General features: G+C 37.1%; 1 protein-coding gene across 1 annotated transcript in view; it reads left to right on the top strand.

The window, feature by feature from the left end:
- Positions 1-20,941, top strand: part of LOC117317758 (voltage-dependent L-type calcium channel subunit beta-1-like) — a 102,026-nt gene that overhangs the window by 4,056 nt on the left and 77,029 nt on the right. Inside the window, exon 2 of the mRNA XM_033872673.1 lies at positions 4,518-4,595. Within this exon, the coding sequence (XP_033728564.1) occupies positions 4,518-4,595 (78 nt within the window). The remainder of the gene's footprint in view (positions 1-4,517; positions 4,596-20,941) is intronic.

Raw genomic sequence — 20,941 nt, 5'->3', positions numbered from 1 at the left:
GGTAAGGGTCGTGGGTATACTTATTATCTCAAGCCGAATATGAAATAATTGCATAACTTCTGGCCTGTCAATATATGCATCCCCATTAAAATTACAATTACTTACAGCAACAGATGTCTGTATTGTCGTGGAGTATTGTGTTCTTTATATAGATATTTTAAATGATTATCTGATGCAGAAAACCACGAGACAATGATGCATACATGTGTACACATACGATTTGGATGGCATATAGGATTACTCGGTCTGCAATACACACATTTCTTTAATTAGCAATGGCGGACAGAGAAAATTCATTTGAAATATTTTCACTAGACTTGACCATGAAATCATATCAACATGAATTGAAGACTTGTTTGTTCCTTACAATCTTCTTCAGTGTTTTTAAAGATTTTATCAAATTACTCTTTGCTTATTTAGTAAGAAACTTTGTTTCTGATCTTTGACGGATATGTCAAACTCCCAATACCTTTCATGGCCTGGGCAGCCCTGGGTGGACTCAAAGCTTTCATTGAATTCAACCTGATATAAAATTGGCCTATCATGGATCAGTAAGAGTCCCAATTAAATCTGATAATTTATTTCACAAACTTTACAATACTAGCACATCTATTGGTAGTATATAGTAGAACATTTAGTGATGTATGGACTGTATTTTCTCATGACACAAACAACAATCTATATATTTATTTAAGTTTATGTTAAGATTTACTGAAGCAGATCAAGAATCCTAACACAAACATTGTATTCTCATGAATTACACTTGGATCAAATTTAGATCTAAATGGTCAATCAGAAAGTAAAGCTATCTAATGACAATATTTACAGCCCATTCAACCAACAGAGGGGAGCTTTCCTGTCTTATAGAAAATTTAAATCATCTCTCTATGGTAATGTTGATACCAATAATAACTTAATTGTGCTAAACTTTTTAATTCCTTTCATATCTGCTCAGTTTGGTCAACAATTCATAAGTAAATTATGTAATAAACATGAAAACATCTAAAATATAACATGCATCAATCCTGCCCACACTAATTCACAAGTTACCTGGTTATCCTCCAGATGATAAACAGAAAGGGATGGGTTTGTTTATCCAATGCCCAGAAGTTTCACTGCCAATTCATGGTGACTTTTAACATTTAATCTAGATCTTATATTTTGTCTAACAGACTCACGTTGACCTGTAAGTCGTAGGTGGTGTTGTGATTTTACCCAATCCGTTCCTTTGCCTTCACGGTAGCAACCAGTACGTCTGACCAACCTTGGGTCTTCTGGTGCGTGGCTTTGATTGCCTGTCAGCCATTCTTAAAAACAAATCAAAAAGGTATTGAAGATTCCATGTAAACAACGGGTAATTTCCCGTTTTAATATGTCAAAATTTATATGTTACAAAAACATAGGCTTTAAACTGATGTGTACATCAGATTGTCTCATATACAGCCTTCAGATGTTTTGTGTGTAATTTACAAAGTGCTGTAAAACTTTTTGTGTCGCTGAATTAATGTAAAAGGTGGTCACCACTGAAGCAAATTACAACTTTCATATAAATTTAACTTAATGCTGGGTTCCGAATAATGTATATAACATAAATATGGATGAAAATGCCTGACCAGTCTAAATCATCGAGAAGCTGATATAATATGCAAATGAGGCTCCCATATAAGGCTCCCCAATCCCATATTGCAGTGGGAAAACTGTGTTCTGATGTAAACAAAATTGGCCAAATGAAAACATACATACAGTAACAGATAGAGTCTGCCACAAAAACAGAAAACAAGATTGACTAGATTCTCATTAGATGGAAGAGTCTTAGGGTCTTCACCTAAATTGTGAATATCTGAGTATCATTTGTTGAATTGTCATTGGAATAATCCAAACTTTCATGGTTAGAATTATAAGTTTTGGATTGCGGTTTGGTTGTATGCACATATTGGCCCTGACTGACTATGGCTGCTATCTTGAATTTTTATTTTTTACTTCTTAAGTTAACAAGTGTAGTGTAGTTTATCAGATTGGTCCAAATTCCAACATTGATGTTACGTACGACAGCCATTTGATAACATGATTCTGCAATCATAGTTATACCCAGGTGATCTGTAGACTGGACAATTAACATGTAGAAGAAAAAAAATACATGTACAGTGACCAGTTATTCAACAACTGATCATGAAATAAAACAAAAATATAGCATATTGTTTGTTTTGATATATGAAATTTGTTCATTATTTTTCATACATTAGTTGGTTTATTACTGAAATTTGTTAGCTCACCTGCCCAAAGAGCTAGTGAGCTTATGCAAGAGGTCCAGATCAAAACTGGGATATAATGTGTTGAATATTTATTTTTTACTGAATAAGTAAGAGAACTTATAGCTATATAAGTCTGTGGGATGAAGAAGGGCTGCAGAATTTGTATAAATGGATAAACTTAGCCAGCTTATTTAATATTGTGGTAATCAGTGTAGCATCTGAATCAATCACCTAGATACACTTAAAAGCTGCATTAGAAGCAGGTGAGCGAAACAGGCCAGGGTTCTGGTGACTTCAATGGAATAAAAAAACTTGTAAGAGTTTTCTCCCTTTGGAAAGAAAATGTATGAAAGACATTCTATAGATGATGTACATGTCTTCAACATGTAAAATCCCTGTATTATAGGTAGAGCTAAACAAAATATTTGGATATAACATTCAGCACTGCATAGATGTCAGGATAACTTAATAATAAAATAATATTCTAAATAAAATAACGAGAAATTAAGTAATGTATCATTATAGATCATTATCATTACTGATACAGACGTAAGATCTCAGTTCATGTGTACAGACGCCGCAGTGTATTTGAAAATATTTGAAAACTGCAACAGCTGTTGTTAGCTCACCTGGTCTGAAGGACCAAGCTGAGTTTAATTATGTCATACTCAATGGCGTCCAATGTCCCCCCCCCCCCCCCCCCCCCCCCCCGTCAAGGTCATTGTGTTAAAGGTCAAGTTAAATTTTGAACCTTTGCAGTGAAGAAAAATTTGTTAGGACATTTTGAAGCAAAGTTGGTAAGTTGGTCAATATTAAATGAAAGTCAACTAACAAAATGTCAGGGTCACTGGGTAAAAGGTCAAGGTCAAGGTCAATCTCGGTGTTCTAGTTTGAATTTGAGTCTGATCCAGAAAACAAAATGGCGCTGACAGTTGAAGTTTAGTATGACAATTTATCATTCACAAAAAGTTCTTAGATATGTCTTTATTGTCTTATGTTTCAAATGTAGGTTTTCCTTGTTTTTAACTTCATATAAAGGTTTCCCTTGGTCCCTTGTGTTTTACTCATTTGATTTTGAATCTGATCCAGAAAGCAAAATTTGAAGCTTTGCTATTTTCCCTTTTTTTAATTCCTTGTAAAGTTTTCTCTAATATCTCTCATATTTCATATGTATGCATGGTCTCCTTGCTATCAGACCATTAAAGTAGAGGAAAGATCATTCATAGAATAAATAAAGATCATTCAGTGTTGGGCGCCAGAATCCGTTTTGGATCTCTGGTTTGTAAATTAAGCTAGTTTGACCCCTGATGGCAGAGAGCTCGAGGTCACAAAGGGAAATAACTTAATTAGCTGTTTCAACCAAATTAAGGAATGAACTGGAAATCGGGACAGTGATTGATCACTTCCAAAATAATTAAGGTTTGCTTGACCCTGGCTTTAGGGACAAAGAGGAAGAGCCCCAAAATGGTGAAATCAGCACAAAATTTGGCTTTAAATTTAGTTACAAAACTGTTGACCAAAACTACCATAATGGCAAACATGTCCTTATAGTGAGATTTTACCGAAAGTGGTGTGAGTATAAAAGTTATCGTCATCTTGTACATTTAATTTCCGTAAGAATTACTTTCAAACTTGATTAGAATTATCAGTATCGGACGGCAGTTTGGTGTAGTATGCACATATTGGCCCTGACAGATCCCAAGGGGGCTGATTGGCGGTGTTGAAACTGGTCAAATTGATTGAAATTTCAAAAATCTTCTTTTGGATACCCAAATATATGGTAGAATCAAATACATGTACTTTTGTACTTTGCATAGATGGAAGGGTCTTAAGGTGCTTTACCATAATTGTGAATTGTGTGACCCTGTGGGGGGCTCATGTTTACCCCTAGGAAAGAGGGTAACCTTGGAAACCATGTTTTTGCAATCGCAAATAATTATACAATTTTGGCTAGAATTATCAGTATGGGATGGCAGTTTGATACTATGCAAGTTTGTCCTAACGTATAACTGACCCCTAGAGGCTGATGGGCAGGGTCAGAAAGAGTGAAATTGACTAAAATATTTCAGACCTCAAGTGATCATTTAGGCCCATGGGCCTCTAGCTTGACACGTTGAATAATATTTTGTTTTAAAAGCAAAATTGATAATCTGTATATTAATATATGAGAACGTGGGTATATAATTTGTCGAAAAAAAAACAACAACATTTACTTTGCCGCGTAAATTGAATTACGTGTTGTATGATGTATTTTTTGTTTTTCAGGGTAAAGGTAAAAAGAAGGGGAAAATTAAACGCTCTGATGGCAGCTTTTCTGACAGTTCCAACAGCTTTATAAGACAGGTGAGTCCTGTGTCATGTTTACCAGCTATAGTTAGATGAGGATTTCTTCCCTGTATTATGTATACAAACTCATCATTAATTTTCCATTCAATATTATGGTAATTTCACCTTTGATATTAGCAGGCAACTTTTGGTCACCTGAGACGAAGTCTCAAGTGACTTGTTTTCGTCGCATTTGTCTGTGGTGGTGTTTTCTGTTTCATCATGATCATTTGTGCAATATTCTCCAAAACTGCTGAACCAATTCAGCGTAAACCTTCTGTGGGCAAAGGTCAACCAAAATGATGAATTATATGTTTACAACCCTCCAGCTGGTGCCCTAGGGGTAGGCAAAATGTGGTCAAATTGACTAAAATTTCAAAAATCTTCCTCTCAAAACTTGGATTTGATGGAATTGAATTAGGGTTTGATAGATTTGATGAAATTTGGTCTGGAGCATTATCGGGCAGAGGAGATTCAATATGGTATAAATAAGGAGTGTGATTCACCTGGGGTCTGAGGGGCAGGGCCCAATTAGGGAAATATTGGTATCTTTCACAGGTAAGTGACATTCTACTTCGGTATCTGACACAGGTATGTTTGTTAGTGATGTCATAATTATTTGGAAGGTGATGTAATCAACATTTTAAATGTTTACATTCGGGTAACATTTCTGTGGTAAATTCACAGGAATTTATCCCTGACTGTTTTTGAAGATTTTGGATTAATTCAGATTTATTCATAAAGTTTTGTTGCATTAAATTGGGACATACTGTACATATTCTCTGGTTGTATTCAACTGGGAGATACTTGCATGACATGATTTGAGTAGATTTGCATGCATATCATTAGTGTGCTTTTTGGAGATAACAAAATAATTACCCTTGAATTATTTTGAAATCACCAATTATTTATTTACATATAAGGTATGATGTAATTATATATATAAGTATACAGAGAATCATTCATTAGTTAATTACATCCCTTCAAACGAAATGAATGTCCAAAAATCAAGACTGATCAGAAACAAAATGGCTGACACGTGTCTGATCTATAATTTTTACAGATAATGTTTTTGCTATTTTCGAGTTTTCTGCATGATTCTTTCTCAAATTTTATTTGTTTGTTTCCTTTAGTTTCTAGTCATTCCGTTATGATACTGTTCAGTAAAAAAAAAAAATAGATAAAAAAATTGGATTTGACAGCTTAAAGTTCCTGTTACTGGTAGTTGTTATTTCTCAAATTGGTTTCTAGTGATCTTTCCCAAAATGTCATTTGTCAGTTTTTATATGCCTCAACAAAGATAAGTTTTGGAGTGACCAGAAGAACCAGTATAATTTGTCAATACAAAATTGATATCCTGAAGGTTTAAAATAAAACACCAGCCCATCCCATATTTGTGATTAAATATTGAATATTTTGGACTAACTCTGACGTAACTAGTGTTGGAATGGCTTATATGTATATATATATATGTGTGTACCACAACATCTATGTGAGTATCAGAATAAATATGGTAAAGCAATCATTTGATACCAAGCAGTTTCTCCTGTTGATATTGAATATTATCTTTGATGCAATATTTGTATTGCTCATCATGCACTACAAATTGGAATGGAAACAAAACTGCAGTTTTCCCCAAGGGTATAGCTATTGGGGCTGGTGTTAGTAGCAGTATGGATATTTGTGTATAGGGAGGGAGTCTGGTAGATGTACAGAGCACCCTCTTGTGGTGGGACTACAGACTGAAATGATACTGGTTTCTGTACAATGTTAAGAGGTAGATCTGTTTAACATTATGTGGTATGGCCTGACAAATAGCTTAGACTTGTACATAACACTAGGAACAACTGCACATGTCATTAGGATGTGTATATGTACATCCTATGCTAATGTTGTGGTGAAGGGTTTTAATCTGTAAAAAAGAAATTATTCTGATATCAAAATGAAGTAAAGAACTGTATATTAAATAGTAAATATTACACTTCCATGTAGATATTGCAGTACAAATCGTCTCCTGGGAAACAAATGCTGCAATATAAATTTTGTCCTAAAGATAGTACTAGTGCTTGCTGTAGTGTATTGTGTCCCGAGAACAATGCTGTAGTGTATTGTGTCTGGAGGACAATGCTGTAGTGTATTGTGTCCTGAGGATAATGCTGTATTGTATTTTGTCCTGAGGACAATGCTGTAGTGTATTGTGTCTGGAGTGGAGGACAATGCTATAGTGTATTGTGTCTTGAGGACAATGCTGTAATGTATTGTGTCCAAGGACAATGCTGTATTGTATTTTGTCCCGAGGACAATGCTGTAGGTGTATTGTGTCCTGAGGACATTACTGTAGTGTATTGTGTCTGGAGGACAATGCTGTATTGTATTGTGTCTGGAGGACAATGCTGTAGTGTATTGTGACCTGAGGACAATGCTGTATTGTATTGTGTCTGGAGGACAATGCTGTATTGTATTGTGACCTGAGGACAATGCTGTAGTGTATTGTGTCTGGAAGACAATGCTGTAGTGTATTGTGTCTGGAGGACAATGCTGCAGTGTATTGTGTCTGGAGGACAATGCTGTAGTGTATTGTCCTGAGGACAATACTGTAGTGTATTGTGTCCTGAGGACAGCGCTGTAGTGTATTGTGTCTGGAGGACAATGCTGTAGTGTATTGTGTCTGGAGGACAATGCTGTAGTGTATTGTGTCCTGAGGACAGCGCTGTAGTGTATTTTGTCCTGAGGACAATGCTGTAGTGTATTGTGTCCTGAGGACAATGCTGTAGTGTATTGTCCTGAGGACAATACTGTAGTGTATTGTGTCCTGAGGACAATGCTGTAGTGTATTGTGTCTGGAGGACAATGCTGTAGTGTATTGTGTCCTGGAGGACAATGCTGTAGTGTATTGTGTCTGGAGGACAATGCTGTAGTGTATTTTGTCTGGAGGACAATGCTGTAGTGTATTGTGTCTGGAGGACAATGCTGTAGTGTATTGTGTCTGGAGGACAATGCTGTAGTGTATTGTGACCTGAGGACAGCGCTGTAGTGTATTGTGACCTGAGGACAATGTTACAATGTGTAGTGTCCAGAAAAAAATGCTACAGAATATTTGATCAGATTATGTATTTTCTTCCATTTTCATTCTGAAATAATTCTTTAATCCTTTACACTGAAGTGGCAGTGCCTTAACTTCTGACAGAGAATCCAATTCGTTATCATACATACATACATATATATATATATAATATAGTAACAATCGACGAAGGAAGACAACTTTATGATTCATGCCCTGACTGAGCCTCGAACTCACGATCTACGGCACCCAATCGCCTAGCCAGAAATACCTGCAGCTTATACCGTTAGCCATTTGAACTAGAACACTGTTTAGTATTCTGTCATTGCTAAAACTAGAATACTGTTTAGTATCTAAAACTTAAAAACAAAATGCAGTAGAAATGATCCACTGTAAAAAGTTGACATCTGGTAAGACATAAATGTAAATGAGAAAAGTTTTATAGCAATAAAAAGTGAAGTGAGTTGCATTGATTTTGGTGGAAAGCTTTGACAGGCTGCCAGCATCAATTAACACTTACTGGTCCATGTGTCTGGGCTGTGGAGGCTCTTAGTTTGGCACCAAATCAAACTGGGTACAGCATGATCAGGAGGATGTCAACTATTCTGTCAACTGAATAGTTTGATGTGGGATGACAGGTTCATGTTTAGTGAACACTTGTTTGGTGTTCGGGGAACTCTTGTTTAGTGTTTGGTGAACAATTGTTTGGTGTTTGGTGAACTCTTGCTTCATGTTTGGTGAACACTTGTTTGGTGTTTGGTGAACACTTGTTTGGTGAACTCTTGTTTGGTGTTTGGTGAACAATTGTTTGGTGTTTGGTGAACACTTGTTTGGTGAACAATTGTTTGGTGTTTGGTGAACTCTTGTTTGGTGAACAATTGTTTGGTGTTTGGTGAACTCTTGTTTGCTGAACAATTGTTTGGTGTTTGGTGAAGACTTGTTCGGTGAACTCTTGTTTGGTGAACAATTGTTTGGTGTTTGGTGAAGACTTGTCTGGTGTTTGGTGAACACTTGTTTGGTGTTTGGTGAACTCTTGTTTGGTGAACAATTGTTTGGTGTTTGGTGAACTCTTGTTTGCTGAACAATTGTTTGGTGTTTGGTGAAGACTTGTTCGGTGAACTCTTGTTTGGTGAACAATTGTTTGGTGTTTGGTGAAGACTTGTCTGGTGTTTGGTGAACAATTGTTTGGTGTTTGGTGAACTCTTGTTTGGTGTTTGGTGAACTCTTGTTTAGTGTTTGTTGAACAATTGTTTGGTGTTTGGTGAACTCTTGCTTCATGTTTGGTGAACACTTGTTTGGTGTTTGGTGAACACTTGTTTGGTGAACTCTTGTTTGGTGTTTGGTGAAGAATTGTCTGGTGTTTGGTGAACACTTGTTTGGTGTTTGGTGAACTCTTGTTTGGTGAACTCTTGTTTGGTGAACAATTGTTTGGTGTTTGGTGAACACTTGTTTGGTGTTTGGTAAAGACTTGTTTGGTGAACTCTTGTTTGGTGAACAATTGTTTGGTGTTTGGTGAAGACTTGTCTGGTGTTTGGTGAACACTTGTTTGGTGTTTGGTGAACTCTTGTTTGGTGAACTCTTGTTTGGTGAACTCTTGTTTGGTGTTTGGTGAAGACTTGTTTGGTGTTTGGTGAAGACTTGTTTGGTGTTTGGTGAACAATTGTTTGGTGTTTGGTGAACTTTTGTTTGGTTTTTGGTGAATTATTGTTCAATAATTTAGGGAAGAGATCAGTCTTTCATATGACCAAATAAATACAATTCAAATGGGGGCATCAGGATCCTTCTGGGATCTCTTGTTGTTTTAGCTCACCAATTCAAGGAATATATAAATACTCATCTCAGCATCAGTGTCATTGTCAGCATTCTTTGCCAGGCTAGAGATTTGCTTCAGGTATAGAAATATTCAGGGAAAGAAATATATAGCAGAGTGAAACAGGGAATGTTTCCTTTACAATAGTTTAATTTTGACATGTTTTGGGACATTAACTTCTGCTCCGTAAAGTTTTGCTGCAAGTGATGAAATGCTCATTACATTGAAATCTGTCTGCTTCAACTTTGAAGATGATATTTGGCATAGGGTACTGGTATGTGCTTTGTGAAAACAATTGCAATAGGCATATTGTCAAGCTATACTGTGATCAGACAGCTCTTGTATTTCAGGTATTTACATGACCTTATTTGGGTACATATATTCATACATGCAGTGAGTCATTATGTTAAGTTACTGTATACAATCTAATAACTGGTCCATAAATTGGTAATCTTATTTATTATGTAAACTCTGTGTCCACAAGTTTGATACACTGAGTCACTGTCATATCATAGACCATGTGGCCTCCTTCTGGAAAGTGCCATGCATGGTCACACATGCCCGATTTAACAGAGTTTTGACATAGATTTTACGGGTGATTTGGCGAATAATTTGATATGTAGACAGTGAGAGCCTTAGCTATAATGGTAATATTCATAAAATCCTTAGTTATGCTGTTGAACCCAGATGTTGCTAAAGTTTGTCCATTATTGGGGTGTCAAATCCACTCCTGAAACTCATGCAAATAGCTGCTTACTGATATGATGAGATGCAGCATTGATGGACATTCTATGTAAGTTCTGTTAAATTAGCACATCATTTCTCTGTGGTAAAGCTGCGGTTATTAACATAGAAATTCAAACATCATAGTATAGAATAAAACTGAGTTGTATGATTTGATCTTTTTTAAGTAACCTGAGGCAAAGTCTCAAGTGACATATTCTTTTGTCCGTCACCCTGTGTCACCTGTTGCGCATCGTTCTTTGTCAATTCGTAATTATAACAATTAATATTTGCGGTTTCGTCTCATAAACTGAGATGCCTAGTGACCCTGTAGCATCCTGGGGTGAATGGCAATCAAGATGGTTAAAATGAATGACCTTGACCTTCATTCAAGGTCATAGGGGTTAAATATATTAAAATCTTTAAACAACATTCTCATAAAGCAAGAGGTCTAGAGACCTGATATTGGGCCTGTGGCATGCTTGGGTAAAGAGCTATATCAAGATAGTTGAAATGAATGACCTTGACCTTCACTCAAGGTTTCAGGGGTCAAATATGCTAAAATCTTTAAACAATTTCTTTTCATTAACCAAGAGGCCTAGATACCTGATATTAGGCCTATAACATGCTGGGGTGAAGGGCTATCTAGATTGTTCAAATGAATGGCCTTTACCTTCATTCATGATCACAGGTGTCAAATCTGCAAAAAAATGTATCAAAACTCATGATCAGGAGACCATTAAGGCCCTTGGGGAGAAAAAAAGGGTATCACGACACGCATCACAATATTTTAGTTACAAGAATTACATGTCTTTTCTTTAAGCAAAAGCAATTGCAATAATGAAGGAAATGAATGTAACCATGGCGAAACAAACCTGATTTATTAACATTAGCTCATTAAGTACTAATTATTGAATACATAACAGGCCTAAGGCTGTACAATAAATTTTAACATAGATGTAAAAAAACTAGAAGACTGACGGGAAGACCAGAAATAACATTTCTGAAACACATAAACCTATACAATGACTAGAAAGATAAAAAAAAATCAGACAAAAAAGCACCAGTCAGAGCTTCTGATTAATCCGAGTGTGTCCATACACAGCCTTTCTATTTGAGATTTTAACTTTTTTATCACCTGCGTTTATCATGCCCACCATTTTGAAAAAGTAACTATACATACTTGAGCAGTCTTGGTGAACCAGACACTTGATATGTTTGAGGTCGGGAATGCATTACGTTTTATGTATTATCATCTTGAAAACAATAAATATGCTAGTGAATTATTATATTATTCAATATTTACACTTAGAAAACAGAAATTGAAAGCAGTTGATCAAATATTTTCAAAATTTTTATTATAAAATGAAATTTTTGCGGAAATATATAAAGATTTCCAAGTAACCCTGAGTGTATCGATATGTCAAAATCGTACCGCAATACGTATCATTTTGAAATAGAATCCTGATATACCAGTATACCAATAGTACTATGTACCACTACTTGTAGTAGTCAGTGACCCAGGGCAACCTGAATAATATATAACTTTTTGTTATGTCAATTAATGACAAGATGTAGAAAACATCATTACTAGACTTACTTATTATCTGGCAATGTTGGTCCTACTTGTCCCAGCATGGCTTGTCCTGGTTAGAGGACACTCAGAGGTCCTCGGTCATGTTGTCAATAGGACTGTTGTCCTGACATGGCTCGTCCTGGTTAGAGGACACATAGGTCCTTGGCCGTGTTGTTGTTGTCTGTAGGACTGTTGTCCTGACTTGTCCTGGCATGGCTTGTCCTGGCATGGCTTGTCCTGGTTAGAGGACACTCAGAGGTCCTTGGCCGTGTTGTCTGTAGGACTGTTGTCCTGACATGGCTCGTCCTGGTTAGAGGACACAGAGGTCCTTGGTCATGTTGTCAATAGGACTGTTGTCCTGACATGGCTTGTCCTGGTTAGAGGACACAGAGGTCCTTGGCCATGTTGTCAATAGGACTGTTGTCCTGACATGGCTTGTCCTGGTTAGAGGACACAGAGGTCCTTGGTCATGTTGTCAATAGGACTGTTGTCCTGGCTTGTCCTGGTTAGAGGACACATAGGTCCTTGGCCATGTTGTTGTCTGTAGGACTGTTGTCCTGGCATGGCTTGTCCTGACATGGCTTTAGCTTGCAATTGTCCTGGCTAGAAGAACCACGGTCCTTGTTGCCTGACGTGAGAGCTACAAGAGCTGTGTGTATAGAGATACTACCCTTGTTTGTGGGGACATGTGTTTATTATTATTATGTTAGAGGCCAATTTTACTGTGTATTATATACAGGTATACATCCCCTCCTATCTTTGTATGTTAATCTTATAAGGTCCTTACATCACAGGTGCCCTATAGTAATCACTATATCTGTCCATGTACCCATGGCCATCTGTCCATCTGTCCTTCTGTCTGTCCAGCAGCACTTTCGTTTATAGAGATCATGGCAGTTTGATGGTATGCAAATATTGGCCCTGACTGACCTTTGGGGGGGGGGGGGGGGGGGCAAACTAAATTAAATTGACATAAATATATTAGTGATCAGGTGACCATTATAAAGCCTATTGCTGTTCTGAATGTTGGAATATTTCTTGCTTTAGAGTAAATATGGCTGTGTGTCTACCTTGGTTCCTGTAGGTATATAGTGCCCTCTTTTCACTTGCCACTTAAGTCTTTAAAACTTATTTATTCCTTTATTAATTCTTTATTTATAAATGATTACTCTCTTGATAATATGCTTAACACATGTATAATGTTGTTTTACTGGAGAAAAGGACTGGTCTGTGTCGTATAGTGGAATTTTACTATATCTTTGCACTAACTAATAACCGGACTCGATTCTGTGTGTAGATAATTGCCTTCTACACCCTTTTTGTATAACAAAATGCTGACCTATTAACTTTGTTGGGTATTTTCCAAAAGTGAACAGAATTTAGGTGCTACAGTGTTGGGGATGTGCTGGTGTATATAGGTCCCTCATATATATGTGTCCCTTAGATATCATCAAACCATTTATCATAGGAACGGATAATTTTATCATCTATAATAAATTTGTCTTAGTTAATCCCAAGTGTTGTCAGTAAACATCTCACTGGGTCAGTATTTTCACACACAAGGATAATGAATGCATATCTGTTGCCATAAATTTTTTCTAATATGAGTTGGCGTGAACTGTGGACGGAAGGATGGGGCATATTACTGTTATAAATATACAATCAGGCAGGTAGCTTATTACAGGTAGGTCCTTGTTCATTCCCTAAAGTGTTAACCCATGGGTGTGCGTATTGCAATTCTGTCTTAATTAAGGATGTGTATGTAGGTTCCGGGCGTTTATGATTGTAGGAAACTCATTTGCTCCATGATATGCATATTGTGAAACTTGCCATAGAGCCATTGCTCAAAAAGTATACATACAACTTTAACAAAACTTGCTATGTAATTACATCATGTATTGGACATCTCAATACATGTACAGCTTTTATTTATATCTCAATGTATGGTCCAGTGACTCTGGAAAGTAGGGATGCTGGGATTCTAGATATTAAAGTTTTGTGTTAGCTCAGTTTCTCAAAACAATTATCAATGTTATTCCAACCAAACCTGGAATATAATAGTTTCATTGTAGTATGGACATCTAAATGATCTCTAAAGGTTATATGGATTTCAATTTTTCGCCTCCAATTAATTTACAAATTAGTTTAATACGTCAGATTCATTTTCTTCTCACTTTTCAGAAAGAGTGATTTTTGGGGTAAAAATGCCCTATTTAGGTAATTTTCCAAAAGTAACATGTGTAGCCTCATTTCAGAGTGAAACCTGGGGCTAAAATGGGGAATTGATTGACAAATAATTAGATAGGTGTGACTGGTCAGTCAGACCAGAAAGCTATGTACCCTACATGTACAATAAGGTTTAAGTTACTGACCAGTCAGACCAGAAAGTTATGTACCCTACAGTATGGTTTAAGTTACTGACCAGTCAGACCAGAAAGTTATCTACCCTACAGTAAGGTTTAAGTTACTGACCAGTCAGATCAGAAAGCTGTGTACCCTACAGTAAGGTTTAAGTTACTGACCAGTCAGACCAGAAAGTTATGTACCCTACAGTAAGGTTTAAGTTATTGGTCAGTCAGATCAGAAAGCTACCCTAGAGTATTGTTTAAGTTACTGACCAGTCAGACCAGAAAGCTACTATATACCCTACAGTAAGGTTTAAGTCAGTCAGACCAGAAAGTTATGTATCCTACAGTTTGGTTTAAGTCAGTCAGACCAGAAAGTTATGTATCCTACAGTATGGTTTAAGTTACTGACCAGTCAGATCAGAAAGTTATGTACCCTACAGTATGGTTTAAGTTACTGACCAGTCAGATCAGAAAGTTATGTACCCTACACTATGGTTTAAGTTACTGACCAGTCGGACCAGAAAGTTATCTACCCTACAGTATGGTTTAAGTTACTGACGAGTCAGATCAGAAAGTTATCTACCCTACAGTATGGTATAAGTTATTGGCCAGTCAGACCAGATAGCTACTATATACCCTACAGTAAGGTTTAAGTTACTGACGAGTCGGACCAGAAAGTTATGTACCCTACAGTAAGGTTTAAGTTACTGACCAGTCAGATCAGAAAGTTATGTACCCTACAGTAAGGTTTAAGTTACTGACGAGTCAGACCAGAAAGTTATGTACCCTACAGTAAGGTTTAAGTTACTGACCAGTCAGATCAGAAAGTTATGTACCCTACAGTAAGGTTTAAGTTACTGACCAGTCAGACCAGAAAGCTATGTACCCTACAGTAAGGTTTAAGTTACTGACGAGTCGGACCAGAAAGTTATGTACCCTACAGTAAGGTTTAAGTTACTGACCAGTCAGACCAGAAAGTTATCTACCCTACAGTATGGTTTAAGTTACTGACCAGTCAGATCAGAAAGTTATGTACCCTACAGTAAGGTTTAAGTTACTGACGAGTCAGACCAGAAAGTTATGTACCCTACAGTAAGGTTTAAGTTACTGACCAGTCAGACCAGAAAGTTATGTACCCTACAGTATGGTTTAAGTTACTGACCAGTCAGATCAGAAAGTTATGTACCCTACACTATGGTTTAAGTTACTGACCAGTCAGATCAGAAAGTTATGTACCCTACAGTATGGTATAAGTTATTGGCCAGTCAGACCAGATAGCTACTATATACCCTACAGTAAGGTTTAAGTTACTGACGAGTCAGATCAGAAAGCTGTGTACCCTACAGTAAGGTTTAAGTTACTGACCAGTCGGACCAGAAAGTTATCTACCCTACAGTAAGGTATAAGTTACTGACCAGTCAGATCAGAAAGTTATGTACCCTACAGTAAGGTTTAAGTTACTGACCAGTCTGACCAGAAAGTTATCTACCCTACAGTATGGTTTAAGTTACTGACCAGTCAGATCAGAAAGTTATGTACCCTACAGTAAGGTTTAAGTTACTGACGAGTCGGACCAGAAAGTTATGTACCCTACACTATGGTTTAAGTTACTGACCAGTCAGATCAGAAAGTTATGTACCCTACAGTAAGGTTTAAGTTACTGGTCAGTCTGACCAGAAAGTTATGTACCCTACACTATGGTTTAAGTTACTGACGAGTCGGACCAGAAAGTTATGTACCCTACAGTAAGGTTTAAGTTACTGACCAGTCAGATCAGAAAGTTATCTACCCTACAGTAAGGTTTAAGTTACTGACCAGTCAGATCAGAAAGTTATCTACCCTACAGTAAGGTTTAAGTTACTGACCAGTCAGACCAGAAAGCTATGTACCCTACAGTAAGGTATAAGTTACTGACCAGTCGGACCAGAAAGCTATGTACCCTACAGTAAGGTATAAGTTACTGACCAGTCAGACCAGAAAGCTATATACCCTACAGTAAGGTATAAGTTACTGGCTAGTCAGACCAGATAGCTACTATATACCCTACAGTAAGGTATAAGTTACTGACCAGTCAGATCAGAAAGTTATGTATCCTACAGTATGGTTTAAGTTACTGACCAGTCAGACCAGAAAGTTATGTACCCTACAGTAAGGTTTAAGTTACTGACCAGTCAGACCAGAAAGTTATGTACCCTACAGTAAGGTTTAAGTTACTGACCAGTCAGACCAGAAAGCTATATACCCTACAGTATGGTCTAGGTTACTGACCAGTCAGATCAGAAAGTTATGTACCCTACCGTATGGTTTAAGTTACTGACCAGTCAGATCAGAAAGCTGTGTACCCTACAGTAAGGTTTAAGTTACTGACCAGTCAGACCAGAAAGCTATATACCCTACAGTAAGGTATAAGTTACTGACCAGTCAGACCAGAAAGCTATATACCCTACAGTAAGGTTTAAGTTACTGACCAGTCAGACCAGAAAGTTATATACCCTACAGTAAGGTATAAGTTACTGACCAGTCAGATCAGAAAGCTATGTACCCTACAGTAAGGTTTAAGTTACTGACCAGTCAGATCAGAAAGTTATGTACCCTACAGTAAGGTATAAGTTACTGACCAGTCAGATCAGAAAGCTGTGTACCCTACAGTAAGGTATAAGTTACTGGCTAGTCAGACCAGAAAGCTACTATATACTACAGTAAGGTACAGTCGAACCTGTCTATAAAGGACACCTAAGGGACAAGACAAAAGTGTCCTTTATAGAGAGGTGTCCTTTATATAGAGGTTCAACGAGTTCTGTCCCTTATAAACGAAGAAACAAACCAAAGTCTGTTTATAGTATACTATATGTCTCCTGATTTATTATATTTAAATACTTAAACAAATGAATAAAAGACAAATAATTAAAGATAAATGCTTAATTAATTTTCAATCATTCATCTGACACAAAAATTGAAGTTGATATTTTTAATAATTTATATTAAGCCTATAGTTTTTAAACCAATCTTCACAATATCATACTATACTGAATATCTATTCAGACAAATACTCAACATAGTCAAAAATGTAAAGGTAATTCTTATCATAGTAAAACAATTTTCATTAATCCTCAATATTTTGGAAAATAAATATGTTTGAAATATCTTTTCTATTACAACATTAACTCTTTATAAATGAAAGTGCATTTTCCTCTGATAATTATAATCCCTAAGCATTTATTTTGAGACATATTTTCTGAAATCCATGTAGGGATTTAATTTAATAAATACCGTTTTCTGGTTCAGTAAATTAGTATAGTGTATACAAAGACACTCGGAACTCTTCGGCTGTTCTTAATAGGTTACGTAGTCATATTCCGAGGAGTTCCGAGTGTGAGAAAATGGCGGCTGACAACCATGTGCCTGCCCTGTCAGATTTGCATACGGTGTATTTTGTAAGTAAAACAATTATGACAGACATAACTATTGCTTTGTCCCTCTTTTGTTGGTCTTGATAATGATTTAATTACCCCCTGACCATTCTTGTTGTCTAGGCTATGGTTGAATGGCTAAGCTTAGCGGTCACCGGTTGAGTAAACAAACACCTCTGCCGATGGCGATCGGTCACTCTCTTGTAATTACTGCCCATTGTTACAGCAACTTACAGGTAACAGGACAATTAGTGACTGATGAAATGGCTTCCTAAGTTAGCATTGCTGCCAGGGGAGTTGAGTAATTAAGGCTTTGCTTGTTATTTAGAAACGTTTTACACACAAATATCAACACGGCTATGGTTTCAGGTGTCCGTTATACGGAATTTTTAACAACTTAACGGACAAAAATAAGTGTCCGCAGTCCGCATTCGGAAGGTGTCCGCTATATACATGATATTTATATAGTGATTTTCATTGGGGATTCCTGGAAGTGTCCGTTATGGACAGGTGTCCGCTATATAAGGGTGTCCGCTATTACAAGTTTGACTGTATAAGTTACTGGCTAGTCAGACCAGAAAGCTACTATATACCCTACAGTAAGGTATAAGTTACTGACCAGTCAGACCAGAAAGCTACTATATACTACAGTAAGGTATAAGTTACTGGCTAGTCAGACCAGAAAGCTACTATATACCCTACAGTAAGGTATAAGTTACTGGCTAGTCAGACCAGAAAGCTACTATATACCCTACAGTAAGGTATAAGTTACTGACCAGTCAGACCAGAAAGCTACTATATACTACAGTAAGGTATAAGTTACTGGCTAGTCAGACCAGAAAGCTACTATATACCCTACAGTAAGGTATAAGTTACTGGCTAGTCAGATCAGAAAGCTACTATATACCCTACAGTAAGGTATAAGTTACTGACCAGTCAGACCAGAAAGCTACTATATACCCTACAGTAAGGTATAAGTTACTGACCAGTCAGACCACAGGCGCTTGCATATAGAAAATATCACTTTCGATTTTTTTTCATATGACAGCGGTATGTGTAATCTGTTAACCTGAAGGTTGGCAACTACGCCACGAGCGAAACGGCACCCCATCTCACTTCAACCGGCTAAAACACACATTTATTCAAACTGACACGGCGCACACTATATGCGACCGTCATCAGAAAACATTCATCTTTAACCTACCGTGCCACTCAATATGAATTGTTACATCCAAAACACAATAATCCGTGAAAACATCGCCGAATTCCTCGCTCAGAACGCCATTTCTCAAACGGCTCCCTGAGCCTGTCCAGATTCTTCATTTACATACGGGGTTCAAAGGTCATGCGATTATATAATCGACTGTCACCAGGTGCACTTTTTGGGGTCATCTCGGCATACTTTATTTTACAGGTGCATGCACAGGACGTCGTTTGCGATATCACGGACTAATAAGATAGCATGTTTTAATGCCATGCAGTGATGAGATCGTCCTTTCCTTTTTTTCAACTGCATCATTTCGGTAGTTGCTGAACTTCGTTTTCAATCAAAAAGATTGCATATAACGGTGCTCAATAACTTGTTCAAGACAGGGCCGGGACATTATACGTATACCATGAACAAGCAGTATCAGTTGAAATTAAATTTTTCGAAGTTAAAATTTGGATGGGGTAATAGCTGAAAGTTGTTTGATATTTTGATTTTTTATTGTACTTGCCATCTATTTAGGGCTATGCCAATCTTCAATTCTTAAAAAAATTGACCCCTACATGACTAGTTAAAAATGTATACCACACACAATATCGATAAGAATAAGAGGTTGTTCTGGGTATTCTGGCGTTAGCCCTAAAATACTATAAAAGTCTGGCGTTGACACAAAATAACCACTACTTCCCCCTCAAGTATTCTCTTTTCTTTCTCATTTTAATTCAGTTTCATAATTCTGTAAGCACTTCAGCCAGTTTGATTATTATTAGTGTAGCATTTGATGCTTACACACTCAATTAAAATAAATGGATAATTGAATATTACAAAGAATACATTTTACAATGCGTTAAACTCTTTGACATTGTCACTGGTGGATTTAAAGCCCCCCCCCCCCCCCCCCCCCCTAAAATTGTCAAAGTAAGGGTATCTTAAAAAACGAATTCCCGTGTCAATCAGCGAAATAACAATATCAAATCATTAAAAACATCTCTCATATACTTGTTTTTATAAAACACACCAGGTATGAATCTATCGTGAAATACACTAGAATGCAGGATTTTGCATTAACCTGCTATTTTTCAGGGGGAAAACCGGCGGACACTCCTCCCCCCCCCCCCTCCCCCCTTTTAATTTCGCACGCCCCCTATTTGAAAATCCTGTGTCCACCCCTGATTGTAGACACTAAAACTAAGGGGCAAACTGATGATATCGAGTGTATTAAAACCGAAATAACGTAAAAAAGTAATACTGTTTCGAAAATTTGAATAAAAAGGGGTTTAAAACAAAATGACTGAAGGAACTCAATATTTCTATAATCATACAGTGATAGATGAACTCATAAAATTTGGATTGAACTCGAAGAACTTCTAGCAAACATTAAATCTAACATTGTGGGAAATGAAAATAAATTGAGGATGGATCATAGATCACAACGTACAAATCGTTTGGTAGGTCTGAAGTATGATTTTCGTATTTGACGACGACATGATATTTGTAAAATGTGCAGAAATAAATGAACAGGTCTGAAGTAAGTAATGTTGGTACACATGTATACGTTCCAGTAACCTGATGACAGTCTTATTCGTGATTCACTTTTCTTTTTGTTCGTCCAGATTTCAGTAAACTGACAAAAGTTAATCAATAAATAAGCATTTTGTTCTACCTTTGTGACAATTATTTCATTATTTAGAAAACGATACGATAGTGACGTTCTGTGTGAATCAATATATGCCCCCTCCCCCCTTTCCACTTATCGAAAATCTTATTCTCGAAAGATTGCAAAATTTGCTATAATCATTTAATCATTTCATTTTTCCGAAATTTTGTTCCGAAATTTTGGCCCCCAGACCCCTCGCCAAAAAAAAATTCGGCTCCCGCCTATGGCGCTCGCATTACCACATTACCACTAAATTACTGGACCCCCCCCCCCCCCCTTTCCAATTCCTGGATCCGCGCCTGCTGTGTACTGTCATATACGGTGCATGGTAATCAAACGTTCAAAATAACGAATAATTTATAAATCATCGTTCATCGACGAAACTCTTCAAATAATCGTAACTTAGACGAAACTCTTCAGCGAGCCGAAGCATTTTGCGGACAAAATGCATGCGGAGATGACCCCCAAAAGTACACCTGACGACTGACGATCATATAATCGCATGACCCTTGAACCCTGTATGTAAATGAAGAATCTGGACAGGCTCAGGGAGCCGTTTGAGAAATGGCGTT

This window comes from Pecten maximus, chromosome 19 (assembly GCF_902652985.1).
Source record: "Pecten maximus chromosome 19, xPecMax1.1, whole genome shotgun sequence".
Classification (NCBI taxonomy): Eukaryota; Metazoa; Mollusca; class Bivalvia; order Pectinida; family Pectinidae; genus Pecten; species Pecten maximus.
The sequence above is the reverse complement of the archived record's forward strand: the minus strand, read 5'-3'. Positions and strand labels throughout refer to the sequence as shown.